The sequence below is a fragment of the Echinops telfairi genome, unplaced genomic scaffold (assembly GCF_000313985.2).
Source record: "Echinops telfairi isolate 266 unplaced genomic scaffold, ASM31398v2 ScPeMD7_31;HRSCAF=116, whole genome shotgun sequence".
NCBI lineage: Eukaryota > Metazoa > Chordata > Mammalia > Afrosoricida > Tenrecidae > Echinops > Echinops telfairi.
In genome coordinates this window covers 16,801,841-16,815,909 of record NW_022103928.1, presented here as the reverse complement: position 1 = coordinate 16,815,909, position 14,069 = coordinate 16,801,841, and the positions used below count along the sequence as shown (strand labels likewise).

The following is a 14,069-nucleotide window of genomic DNA, read 5'->3' as shown; positions in this document are numbered from 1 at the left end:
GTGTCAGTCATATGGGCTAATGTTGGACTTGTGGGCTTGGACAGCACTGCGTTGGGATGTTTTCTTGATGTGCACTTAACCTTTATATAAAACTCTCTCTTAGACATTTAATTTTCTGTGGATTTATTTCTCTGATGTACCCAGGCTAACACACCAACAAATTGATGGAGAGTTTTGAAAAGTATCAAGCTTATGTTCCTGTTCCTTCCTCATACACAACGTTCTCATTGGCAGTGGGGAGGAAGGAAGCAAAAGGACAAAAACCATCATCAGTTGACCTCCCTGACTTGGTTATAGCCTCTGCCAGAGCTTGCAGATCTCATGAGAATCTTGTGCTGGTGTGGAACTAGCAGAAAGCAGTGTTGAACCAATATTCTTCCAGGAATAAGTCAGCACAGCTTCCTAGGGATGCCCGCGACTCCTATAAAAAGACCATTGGCAGGAAACCAACTGAGGCAATATTTGTAGTCACTGATTTTAACGTGCATAATTTAAAAATACTAATTTTTCTCCCCTGTTGTCATAAGTAAATGTTGTTCACGTGCCTTTTAACTGTTTTAAGTAAGCAAATATGTTAAATTACAAGGGTTAATTGCAAGGATCCACTTAGCTATCATCATAAGTTATTTAAGTGGATAAAGTTACCAAAATAATTAACTTGTTTCAGATCATAACATTCTTCAACAGCTCCTGATTTATATTAGTATGGATTGCTTTCCTCTGTAAAAACCTGATTCTCTAGTGGATAGGTTTGAGTCTCGCTTCAGATTCATTTTCAGTTAGACCTGTGTGGTCTGTGCTGAACTGAACTACTTCCTGGTTTCAAAAGCAGGCGCAGCTATTTGTGGCATCTTTGTCTTGCGCCTTTGGCGTCCTTGTGGTGTGAACCGGAGCCATGCCAGCTGTAGTCAAGTGAGATTATTAAAAAAAGTGAAATGATTCACTGGAAAATTTCAACACAGATTCTTAAGGAATGATAAGGTAACCCTAGAAACATTCTTATTGGTGTCATGCTGGTGTGGGTAGTGACAGAAAGAGAAAAAAGGAAGGTACAACTTGTTTCTTAACATGTGCTGTTTTGCAAATTGGAGAGGCGCAGTGCTAGAAAGGAGAAAGAATTCCGTGCAGTGTCGGTAGCGGAACTCTGCAGATGATTCAGTCTCTTCTCTGGCCGCAAGATGATGCCAGTGAGGTTTGTTTTCTGCCCTGCACATCGCAAATGGCCGTCCTCTCATGCTTAGGCTGGCGGCTGACTTTCCTAATGGGTGGTCTAGGTGATAAGCCTCTTGATGCTAAGATGATTCCTAGACAGGAGGACCAGTTCCCAGAATTGTCAGTAAGTCTGTGCGGCCTAGATAAGCCATTTCTGAAAGCTGTTATTACTCTCAGATACTTTCATTGACTGGCACGTAATAGAACCTAAACACGGTGATTTCAGGATACTGCGCTGGGGTTTCATTTGCCAGTTTAACTGCAAGGGGATGACTTTTTTTTTTTCTTTCCCTTTCTAGAAAGAAGACACAGCTCACCCAGCAAGCCTTCTTTGGCCGGTCCTCCCACTTCAGTGTTTTCCCTCTTCCCTTCTCTGTCCAAAAGCAAAGGAGGCAGTGCAAGTGGAAGCAGCCGCTCTTCCAGTGCAGGCCTCCTGAGCACGTCTGCCGCAAGCTCCAAGTTGTCGAAATCACCCAAAGAAAAACAGCAGCTCAGGGGGGACACCAGGTCAATACAAATCATTCAGCAAAGTAAAGTTAATCCGAAATTGTGAGTATGGCTATAGAGCCACAGCTTCCCTGCGGGGGGGCTGCATACAACAGTAATACCTGGGTGTATCCATTCATAATAGAAGACAGAGCCCATTTGGGGGAAATTTCAGAAATAGATGATTGATTCTCTTTGTTTCCCTCTTATTCTTGAGAGCTATTAGACAGTTGTGATAACAAAAATCATATTAATCTTTTGTTATGAGTCAAATACTAAAGCTAAGCTCTATGTATGAATTATGCTGAAGTAGAGATTGTTGCTAACCACCACTTTTTCTCAGGCAAGGAGAACAAAGCTTGATGAGCTTGAGGGACTTTAACCTTGGAGACTTCAAGTCAAACAGGCCCGGGGTTCAAATTATACCCCTGAGACTTCCTGGGTGCAGGGCTTTGGGCAAGGCCCTCTTTCTTCTCTTTTTGTATCTACTGTTCAAGGTTATAGGAAGCATGTAATGTATTCAATGTCATAGTACCTGACCCATAGGAGACTGGATTTCTTCTGCTCTTGCTAGTAATTATTACAAGGTGGAGATGTTTCAGGAATCTGCTCTAAAAGGTTTGTGGGCCTGTAGAGCAAATAGGGGAGCAATGCTCCCGCTCCACCAGCCTTGATGTCACAACAGCAATTAAGAAAGACTGGAAGGGGTTCCTACCCTCCAGGCAAGGGTCTGGCGAGTGTCCGCCCTGGGTCTGGAGGTTAGCAGGCTCCTGGAGGTCACGTGAGGGAGCAGGCATGCTCTCCCATGTAATCACATCTTGCCTCCTGGTGGCATCCCTCAGCCTTTGTGGCAGGGGGCCTTTCCCTGGCCGGCCGGCCTCCCTTCTGGAGGGTAAGCCACACACATCTCAGTCCCAGAGATCTGATAACCTGGTTAATTTCTGCAGGGTCCAGCACCTGCTACTGTCCGATGACTTGGCAGCTGGGAGATGCTACGGCATCTTGCGGTATCTGGCTGCAGATACAGCTGTTTGGAGCTATTTGTCCTGGTTGCTAAGCCAGCCCCCAGCCCAGCTCATCTGTCAGACGTGCAGTACAGAAACTTTGGCTTTCATTCCTGAACTGTCTCAAAGCCAAAGAAAATGCCAGTGCAGTTCATAAGCTACTCTTCAGCTTAACAGCTGTGAGAACAGAAACTCTACTGAACAAAGTGTGTAAAACCTCATCAATCCAAACCTCTATAAGGAGCAGGGCTTCAGAGGGAGAGCGAGCCATTGGCTAGCTTTGCACCACTACAGTAAGTTTCACCAAGCAGAATGTCAGTAAGATCCCAAGAGTAGTAGTCTGGTCCTTTGCTGGTAGTGTACAATTCCATGTTCATCAACCCTGTACCACGTGCTCCTACCCTGAGCACTGTAAACAGACACGGCTTCCAGGGCCTGGAGCATTACCATTTCACTCACACATCGTGCTCAAGTGAAACATTGGTTTTCCTCACTGGCAAACCACAGAACCACTGAAATCAATGCTTTTAGGTTAAAATATGTGTCAGTAAGTGAAAATGTACTAAACTCAGAAGCTTGGAGATATATTGTCAACTCACTGGTGCGTCTTGTGAATTCTTAGTAACATGTTTTTTGAAAGTATTCTCTCATTCTCCCCCACCCCCCCTTTTTTAGAAGTTTATTCTGTTTTGATGGATTAATTTGTTTAAATGACAGTTATCAAAAGCATACTCTCTGGATACCTTCCAGATAGTCTTGGGCTTTTTGAACCTTTTCATGTTTCTGCTTCTTGCAGAAATTGCTTTTGGTTATTAGGTCTGGTTGTCTCCTTGACCCAAGTGTAGCATTTTTCCAAAATACCGTATATACTCAAGTATAAGCCAACCTAAACATCAGCCAAGGCACCTAATTTTACCACAAAAACTGCATTTAAAAAATGTGCTGAAAAACTCCGCTTCTACATGAGCATATACGGTAATGAAAGATGCCATGAAATGTGAAGATCCACCAAGGTTTTGCCTTGTCAGGAGGGCTTATCCAGAATAAGTGTGACTCTTCCTGGTATTTCTGAATACAAGGTTCTAACACATAAGGTGCCCAGTGGGAGCTGGGCCAGATCTGCCCATGTCCCTCCAGCTCCGCAGCCTCCTAGGCCGCCGGGCACTCAGATGCTGGTATTGTTGCTTCCTCTATGACAGCCTGCCGGCCCCCGTCAAAGTGGAGAAGTTTCCCCCAAAGATGGACGGCACACTACTGAAATCTGCTGTGGGGCCAACCTGTTCTGCTACTGTGAGTTCCTCAGGCAAGCCTGGCCTTAACTGCCCCTCCATACCAAAGCAAAACTTGCCTTCACCCGGACAGATTCTGAATGGCAGAGGGCTTCCTGCACCACCCGTCCCAGAGAAGAAATCCGAAGACAGTTCCAATCATCGGAAATTTTTAAATAAGAGATTATCAGGTAACGTGACACTCTCCCTCTCGGGTGTGTGTATATGAAGTGAGGACAGGACAGTGGCCTTTCTTTAGGCAACACGCTGGTTGTCGTCACTCTTTAAGGAGCACGTCTACGTATATAAGGAATGCAAATGCAGTGTTTAGTAATATTTTGCAGGGTGTACTAATAATGTATCTTTCCTGTCACCTGATGGCTGTGGCCACCCTATCACTTGTCTGTGTTGCCTCTGCTTTGCGGGGTGTCACATAAATTCTTACAGATTGTGTATTTATTGATGACATGATAGGCTTTACTCAAATTATAAGTTATCTGTCTTGATATTCCTTCTTTACAAAATAATTCACAGAGTGTTTGTCAAGCCCATTGTAATGTCTGTGTGCTTTTGACAGAAAGAGAGTTTGATCCTGACATACACTGTGGGGTCATTGATCTCGACACCAAGAAGCCCTGCACCCGGTCTTTGACATGCAAGGTAGGTGGCCTCCAGCAGTGTGTGCACAGGACTCTGAGAAGCAGCCAGACGGTGTTCCCTGGTGACCCTCAAAGCCGAGAACCCGCAGGACTGTTAGGGATTTTGTAAACGACAGAGAGATAGTCATGGGTTGACAAAATGTGTAGTCTATTCTTAGAGGGGACAGTCTGGAGGGAAGGGAGGCGTTTCTGATGAGCAGAGCCATATCCAGGGGAACACTGTGCTTCCCTACGAAATTTGTTACTTGCAAAGGCTTGGTAATATGTCTGCAGAGACATTACTGTGGTGCAAATTGTTCTGATTTAGAGTAAGTGTAGAAATGCCCTTGGCATACAAATGAAGAGTCTCTACATGTCTGTAAAACCCATACTTCTGAAGTCTCAAAGAACCCCATTTAAGTACCTGTGGCTTTGTTGAGCTGGCCATGTTTTGCTACTGTGTCTTTTATTAGTTTGTTTAATGCAGCTGGCAGAATGTACCTGACTTATGCCTTGGCCAATAAAATATAAGGATCTTGAAGTGCTCTTCCTAAATGCTTGCTGCTGGAAAGACCATGCAGTTGTGTCACTGCCTCACTCCCTCTAGGGAGGCCTCTGCCCTTGCTCTCTCAAAGCTGGACCTCCCCTGCCTCCCTGGCTCCAGCAGCATGGGTTTCGCACCATTCCACTCACCTTTGACAAGTGAAGGCCCCTCTCCTTACTCAAGATGCTCTCTGTAGTCAGATCTGTTAGGCACTACAGTAAAGCAAATGCATTTTCACTTCATCATCTGCAAGGAGTTTGAGCTGCTTTCTTGCTGGGCCTTAGTGCTAGGTGACATAGCTTATTGTGGATCATCTCTCCCACCCCCATCTCCCTGCTCCATGCCTTCTTGTAAGGGCGTCATTACTAACTGCCGCATGGTGCGATGCCAACTGTTACTGCGGTAATATGTGCCTTCTGCTCTGGCTTGTCATATGTGCCTTCTGCTCTGGCTTGTCGTGAGTTCAGCATAAAACTGATGAAAAATGCATTGTCCTGCCAGCCATGCCCTTTCAGACTGCCCCGACTTTCTCATAGGGCTTTCTCTCTCGGCCTGTCTCCTCTCCTGGCCTCCCTCCCATTTGGCCCCAGAATCTGTCCCCACATTGCTGCCCTGGTCTCTTCTGTCTGGGTCATTGTTCCACTCTTCTTTGTCAGCCCTGCTGCTCCCTACTTTTGTCTTTCTTTCCCATCTTACCTGTCTGCCACCCTCACGGCCCCACTTCCCTCCCATGCTGTCATGTTCTGGTTGTCCTTGTCTTTTCAGGGTGGGAGGAGTGTGATGGCGTACATACGAGGCAAAGGCTCTGGCGGGGCGGGGCGAAGGGCAGGCAGTGCAAACACGAACACCGAACTGGCATGGAGAAGGCCAGGTAGCTGAAGAGGAAGGAGGTGGCATGTGGAATCAGAGGAGGAGGGAGTGGTGCCAGGAGTCTTAACGTGTGCAAGCCTAGTTACACAGCCATACAGTCCACCTCTGAATTCTGGGGTGGCAGTGCAGGACAAACGATGTGTGTGAAATTGCCAGATTTGTGTTTGGAGTATCTTTCTCAGTTTATGTGGAATCTTGCACTTTTCAAACAAGCTCAGTATATCCATGAACTCTGCCCACTTTCTTCACTAAGTACGTGAGGACATCGCAAGATGAGGAGAGAGGTTTATACATCTGTCTGGTGATGGGGGCAGGTGGACCAATGACATTGTATGGTCATTGAGTCAGTATGTACTGTGGTGGAAGGCTTTTTGCCTGAAGCCTCTACGTGTCGGGTGCATTGTTAGGTCTTGGTAAAATGCCTTGTCCTTGTTTAGGTGATTTTCTTGGGGATGTAAGACATCGTAAAATTGAGTACACGGGGAAAATGGGCAGCTGATATTAGGGGCTAGAGTAGAAGGCAAATGTTTTGAGAATGATGAGGGCAGCGAATGTACATATGTGCTTGACACAATGGATGGATGTATGGATTGTGATAAGAATTGTACGAGCCCCCAATAAAATTTTTTTTTAAAAACACTGTAGAGCAGTGGTTCTCAACCTTCTTAATGCTGCGACCCTCTCATGCAGTTCCTCATGTTGTGGTGACCCCCAACCATAAAATTATTTTCATTGCTACTTCATAACTGTAATTTCACTACTGCTATGAATCATCATGTAAATATCTGGTATGTAGGATGTATTTTCATTGTTACAAATTAAAGCATAATGATGAATCACAAAAAAACAGTACACATTTTTAAAAGAATGACACATTCATTTAGTTGCGGGTGCTGGATGACATTTTGTGCAGATTGTGGTTTGTCTGATGGAGTAGATTAGGTTATTGAGTTTTAAATGAATGTGGGAAGCATAATTCCCCCTTTAAATTGTAGTAACGTACTGTTATATATAAACTGGTGCATCTGTGTGTGTGTGTGTGTGTGTGTGTGTATGTATACTATGTTGACCACAAGCATGAAATATCGTTTATGATATTTTCAGCATTAAAGAGAAAAAGAAGTATAGAATTGAATTCACTGATCTTCAAGGGGTATGAGATTTAAGTCCACTGTGGTTAATGTAAATTCATTAAGAATTAGGGTCTCCTTACACTTTGCACAGATGGCAATTCCAGCAGCCTGGACTGGTCACACTAACTTGACTTGTCCACTCTTGTCACAGAGATAATAGCACTTGACTGCCCAGCTCTGACCAGTTCAGTTATCCGATTCCTTGGCCTTATTTTTTGCTAAGGGTGGCATGGGAGAACAATGAGGCTTTCCACTCCCTTGATGAGGTCAGTTCGAAAACCCGAGGAGGAGTTCTGCCCTGTCCTATAGGGCCACCGTGAGTTGGAATCAACTAGATGGCAGTGCGTTTGGTTTTGGTTTAAGTACAGTATTGGTCCTAATGACCTTTAAAAAAATTACAGTAATCCTCCACATTTGGAATGTAGACTTTTAAATATATATGTGTATATAATCTGTCTCTACCACTGCCCTGTCATAACTGCCCTTTTCCTCAATGCCCCATTTCTTAATTCTGAAATTAGATGACGATCCTCAGACTGCAGAATGTTCTCCATCCCATTTTCTTGATTTCAGTCACAAGCTTGCAGGAATTCACTGTGCTCACTCGCTCTGCTCCTCACCAGCCTTCCTTCCCGAGCCCACCTCCTGGCCTCCTCCTGGGCTGGAGGCAGCTCTAGTCTCCCCCTGGCTGCGGTGGAGAAGAGACCGTTGTGTTTCATTTTTCTGATGCATGTCTCATGGAATCATTTTTTCCCTCGAAACACTGAGCATTGTAAGTAGTTTGCAGTGACTTTCCTAGTGGAGTTGAAGAGAGCACCCATGACACTGTGTGTGCTTCTAACTGCTTAACAGGTGGCACCACTTACATGGCTGTTCCGAGGGAGGGGTGGGGACAGGTGATCCCCACACCAAAATCTCATACACTTGAGCTTGGAAGATGTGCTTCTTCCAAGTGGAAGAGAAAAATAATGTCCTCACATGATTTTCAGCTTATCAAATATTGAGTAGCCATGACACTGACACAGAATGCTTTAAAAAAAAAAAAAAGTTTTAGTACCATAATCCACTTAAATAGTTCATTCATACAGATTGCTTTGGGGGGGGGGGGCATGCATGTCTTGAATATATGACAGAATGAAAAAATCTACTGTCGGGGCCAGCAAGGAGAGTAGAGCTACCAGGAGGATTAGGGGGTTGGGGGAGAAAGGGGGACTCCATCACAAGGATCAGCCTAGAACCCCTCCTACGGAGACAAATAACAGAAAAGTGGGTGAGGGGCGACGGAGGATGGTGTAAGATATGGAAAAATAAACTATAACTTAAAAAAAATAATAAAAATTTTAAAAAATCTATAGCTTATCAAGGGTTTGTGAGGGAGGACGGGCGGGGGAGGGAGGGGACAGAAATGGGGAGCTGACATCAGGGGCTCAAGTGGGAAGAGAATGCTTTGTACATGATGGCGGCAGATGTGCTCGACAAAGTGAATGAATATATGGATTGTGATAAGAGTTGTAAGAGCCCCCAATAAAAGTAAGGAAAACAATTTTGAAAAATAAAAACTACTGTCAGTCCTCAGTTTCTGGGTTCTTTTTGTTGTTGTCTTTAGACACATTCCTTAACCCAGCGGAGGGCCGTCCAGGGAAGAAGAAAACGATTTGATGTGTTATTAGCTGAGCACAAAAACAAAACCAGGGAAAAGGAATGGATTCGCCATGCAAACTCTCAGCAACCAACGCAGCCTCTCAGGGACCCGCCTCCCGCCCTGCCTCGAGCTTCCCAGGGGCCACCCCACAGCTCCCATGGAGGGATTCCTGCCGAAGCAAAGCTTGCACTCGCTAGTAAACTTCAACCTCACACCTCCAGTCTTCCGAGGTAAGCCAAGCCCTCCCACTCTTCCTCCGAGGGCATCTCCAGGACAGCCCTGCGGTCTGGGAAAGTACATCATGCTCACGAAAGAAGAGTTTTTACTCTTACTATTTTTAATTTGGAGTTACTATGAGACAACGAAAAAATGTTTTTGGTTCACCAGCAAGTTTCAACCAGGGCTGCTGCTTGGCCAGAAAAAAGTTACAAATTTAAGTTTAGCAGTATCTGTTCCACTCGGGTCAGCATTAGCAATGGCCAGGGTTGAAACTCTGGTGTTTCCTGCAGGTTACTGATTAGAACATTTCACATGGCTTTGGCAACAGTGTCCCATTCATTTGTCTCACTTGTGAAAAACACAGCACTGGGGATCTGTGCTGGGGACAGGCTTTTAGGCTGAGTTTTTAGAGCATCCATTTTTTGACTTTTTTTTTTTTCCATTCATTCATTTGGGGCTTTGGCCTGAGCATGTGTTAGGCATGTTGGCACCATTCTAAGCAATGGATCAAAGTGTTTTACTGAGTATTTATCAGACACGCATCTCACGGGCCCTGACTGTGGACTATCTGGGTGCACGTGCGTGTGTGTTTGCATGCCTATCCAAGGAAAGGGCGTTGTACTCGATGTACAGCAGGCAGAGAGAGGCTGCTGTTTAAGTAGCAGCAACAAACACTGCTGTTACTCACGTTTCCCTCACTCGGCTGATCCTTGGAATGGTTGCACAGGGGGGTCAGGTACTTCCCTCGTGGAAAGTCAAGTATATACTCCAGCCTGACCTGCCTGAACCGCTGGCTTCTGGGTGTCCATGGGTGTGCGGTCAAGGGAGGCTCACCCAAGAGTGGTCAGGCCCAGCTGTCGTTGCCTTAGCAAGACCTTGGGCCAGCTCCTTGTGGACATTTTTCTGCAGGTGAAGGGGGAGCTTTAGCTTGAGAACCACCAGGACATTATAAATGTAGGAAAAATACCTTCGTATCCTTGCAAAGCAGGCTGAGGATAAAGTAGTCATGCTGCCTTGCTTTTATCTCCCCATTTCTACTGTGCTATTTTACAACCGTTTGCAAATTACCTCGAATAATTGCTGCCATAATCCAGTTGTACAGGAATGACACAATTCTCTTAGACTCCATATACATTTTCCCCCTTTGGGAGCCACCTGAGTTTGCCTTGCATAAAGAACTTTGGTTAAATCTGGCAGACAGCTGTGTTCAGCATAGCATTCTGGCAAAAGGAGCCCTGGTGGTGATAAGGTTTAGTCACTGGGCTACTAACCACAGGGTCAGTGGTTAAAACCCATCAGCTGCCCCATAGGAGAAAGATGAGGTGGTCTGTTCCCATAAAGATCTGTGGTCTCAGAAACCCACAGGGGGAAGTTCTACTCTGCCCAATAGTGTTGCTCTGAGTCAGTGAGTGAGGTGGTTCTAGAAGGAGGTCCCTTTCCTCCCAGGGCATCTGCTGGTCCCCAGTGTTGGTGGCCAGACCACCCAGGCCTCTCTGGTGATTGGATACATTGTATCTGAGTTAGGGCGGCTGTTCCCAGGCGTGTGATTGATCCATGATGCACTTTCTGCTCACCAAGGCCTCCAGGCTGCCCTGCTCAGCAAGCTGGGAGTGCCCCCATTGACCCTCCACCAGGCCATGAACCTCCACACCCTCCCCTGCCTGCCACTGAGCCAGCTTCTCGGTTATCCAGTGAGGAGGGCGAAGGCGATGACAAAGAAGAGTCTGTTGAAAAACTGGACTGTCATTATTCAGGTCATCATCCTCAGCCAGCATCTGTAAGTTCCACGTCCACCACCCCGCGTTGACCCTCCTTACGCAGCATGGACAGGGCACTGCAGGGGGGTGTGCCAGGGACCTCGGCATGCCCTCACGTGTGGGATGCGGCCCAGGTGTGCGAGCAGCTAGAACAGGGCACCCCAGAGGCGGCGTGGCACGCACTCTGTCCGGGGCTGCCTCCTGCTTTTCCCTTCCCACGGTACTCAGGGCTAGGCATTGTCGCGCTCATGCTTCACAGCTGTGGTCCTTGAGTAAGCTCCGTCTTAAATGGTTAGTGCCTTTCTTGAAGGAGAGAGAGCCCTCGCCAGGCTGTGCCCTCGTTGGAGTTGGTAAAGTTGCGTTCTCTTTCAGTTTTGCACATTTGGGAGCCGGCAGATTGGAAGAGGCTATTACGTGTTTGACTCCAGGTGGAACCGGCTTCGCTGCGCCCTCAACCTCATGGTGGAGAAGCATCTGAATGCGCAGCTGTGGAAGTGAGTGCCTGCCCTGGGCCTTTCTGCACGTCTACAACGTTCTCTTTTCTCTGTTTCTCATGGGGTGCGGTCATGAAGATGTGCTTATCCACAGTGAAAGCAAGGCCTTCCCCTCGTCCTGAGAAGAGGCCTCCTGTCTCCTCACTCGTCAGCCAGCTCTCCCCTTGAGCACACACACCTCAGTCTGGGGGCCTCCCACTGCACGGAGCTCACGTTCTAGTTGGAACCTGGAAACGAAAATAAAGGGGACACAGCGTGTCATAGTGGAACGCTGGAAAAAATAACAGCAAAGCTAATGCTAGCTTCCTCCGGCAGGCAACTTAATGAAATGCCTCTGTGGTGTTGTCACACACACTTCTGTAGGCTTACCATGATCACTCCTGTTTTGGAGATGCTGAAGCGGAAGTCATCGTTAAGACAGCACATTAGTGGTAGGGCCAGCCAGGCAGCCGGTCAGAAAGCCTCTGAAAAAGCAACCCTTAGCCTGGGCTGGCTGGCTGCCTGCAGTGCAGCTGCTGGGGGTGGGGCTGGTGGGCACGTTCTAGGCAGGAGTGATCCTGTGTGATACAGCAGGCTCGGCAGGAGCTCTCTGAATTCCACAAGACAACGAACCTCACCCTGGTCGTTTATAGGACTTAGCATTTGTTCTGTAGCAGCTCTGGGGGTGCTGTGGGTAGGTGTTGGGCTGCTTGTCACAAGGTCAGGGGCTGACCCCACCAGCCATTTTGTGGGAAAGCTGAGTCTACCTGCACCCCTAAAGATTTAGCACCGTTTGAAACCTCCTATAGGGTCGCTGTGAGCCAGAATTGACTTGGTGGCAGAGGGAACATCTCTTCTAGACAGCCAGACCCTGCTAGTCTATCTCCTGCTGGTCATCTCCTCTGTAGCTCACTGCTTTCGAAACTCTTCTACTGAGGCCTACCAGAAGGAAGGAGCATTGTTGTTGCTCAGACACGGCATGGGGGCAGTGGATTCAACGTGGGGATATGAGAGCCTCTCCACATCAAAACACTCCCAAGATGTGTGAAATCTCAGCTGCTTGTTCAGTCAGACCGCCCTGTGCTCATCAGTGTTGAGAAGGGGCCCCAGAACATTTGCCCCCGCTATACTGGTGGTGTAGTGGGTTTTGTCGTAATCCGGAAAGTCAGCAGTTTGAAACCACCAACTGCTTTTCAGGAGAAAGAAGGATTTCTCATCCCATAAAGAGGCATAGTCTCAGAAACCCACAGGGGCAGTCCTGCACTGTCCTATAGGGTCACCATGAGTTGAGGCGTCACTGGGTGGCAGGGAGTTTGGTTTGGGTGTACCAGTCTGTGACTTGTGACCAGAGGCCTGTGGGTGAAGATGGCCTTAGTTCCTGAAACAGCCACCCATGTTAGCAGGTTTTCCAGATTACAGTGTGAATTAAATGTCTGACAAGCAGGATTGTGCCCTATCCCCAGTCAGAAGGGTGAGACCATCGCATTTGCTTCTAGGAAGAGCAAACCATCGCTTTCCATTATGTGACCTCTACATGTTAAAAGGTCCAGGTAGGAGGGACAGACTTACTGCTTACTGTGAGCTGGCTTACAGACTGGGGCTGCCTGGAGTTTGGGAGAGGTGCCTTCTCAGGTAGTCCTGGGGGTGGGGGTGGGGGTGGGGGCGGGGTTTGGTTGGCACTGGGTCGGTGTTCTCACCCAGCGGAAATCTGTCCAGGGCATTTCTCAGACCCTTGGTGAGACTCACAGTGGTCCTGTGTTGCTGCCGCCCAGCTCACCCAGAATTCCTTCTTTCCAGGAGGAGGCCCAGGTGTCCATCACCCCGGCCTTTAGCTGCTTATTGGTATGGATTTGTGGCTCAGTGGAAGTAGGATTTGAGCTAGTAGGAAATATATTGTCCTGTACATGCTGTCTTGAACAGTGAGGACATGAGGCTAGTGGCTGCTCTGCAGGAGGCCATGTCTCACCTGGGATTTCTGTGAACTGTCCCTTCTATGGTAATAGGGGACCACTATCCCTATTCCCTGAAAGGGGTGGTGGTGGGGTCTTGCTGTTTGTTGGTCGTGTGGTATTTTGAATAGAGAAGACTTTCCCTTGATTATAGAGAGGAAGTGAAGCAGAAAGAGGGATGCAGTGATAAGTCCACAGCCCCCACCCTCCCACACAGATGGAACTGTGTGCTTTAATTGTCCTGTCTACCCTTCAGGAGCCCTGGCAGCATAGTGGGTTACAGGTTGGGCGTCGAAGCTGAAGGTCAGCAGTGGGAACCGACCAGCTGAGAGGGAAGAGGCCTGGGAGGGCAGTTCTACTCTGTTCTCCTGAGGGTCACTGTGAGTCAATGGCAGGGAGATTTTGAGTTTGGAAACCTTCACAGAGCTTGTGCAGACACAAGTCAGGAAGATTATACGAGGTGGTACCCTCCCCTCAAGTGGAATTATTTTTCTTTTTTTAATCATTTTATTGGGGGCTCATACACAACTCTTATCACAATCCATCCATACATCAATTGTATAAAGTACGTTTGTACATTCGGTACCCTCATCATTCTCAAAACATTTGTTCTCCACCTAAGCCCCTGGCATCGGGTCCTCATTTTTCCCCCTCCCTCCCTACTCCCAGCTCCCTCATGAACCCTTGATAATTTATAAATTATTATTTTGTCATATCATCCACTGTCCGACATCTCCCTTCACCCACCTTTCTGTTGTCCGTCCCCCAAGGAGGAGGTTATATGTAGATCCCTGTAAAAAAGGGTTCCCCCTTTCTACCCCACCCTTCCTCCACCCTTCCAGTATCGCCACTCTCACCACTGGTCCTGAAGGGA

At 47.3% G+C, this 14,069-nt stretch overlaps 1 protein-coding gene across 1 annotated transcript in view; it reads left to right on the top strand.

Annotated features, from left to right (window-relative positions):
* The window catches only part of ATXN7 (ataxin 7), a gene marked incomplete at its 5' end in the record, with an annotated part of 118,274 nt that overhangs the window by 93,722 nt on the left and 10,483 nt on the right, over positions 1–14,069 (top strand). Inside the window, 6 exons of the mRNA XM_045290124.1 lie at positions 1,512–1,761; positions 3,902–4,161; positions 4,548–4,630; positions 8,762–9,027; positions 10,595–10,793; positions 11,146–11,267. Coding sequence (XP_045146059.1) covers positions 1,512–1,761; positions 3,902–4,161; positions 4,548–4,630; positions 8,762–9,027; positions 10,595–10,793; positions 11,146–11,267 — 1,180 coding nt within the window. The remainder of the gene's footprint in view (positions 1–1,511; positions 1,762–3,901; positions 4,162–4,547; positions 4,631–8,761; positions 9,028–10,594; positions 10,794–11,145; positions 11,268–14,069) is intronic.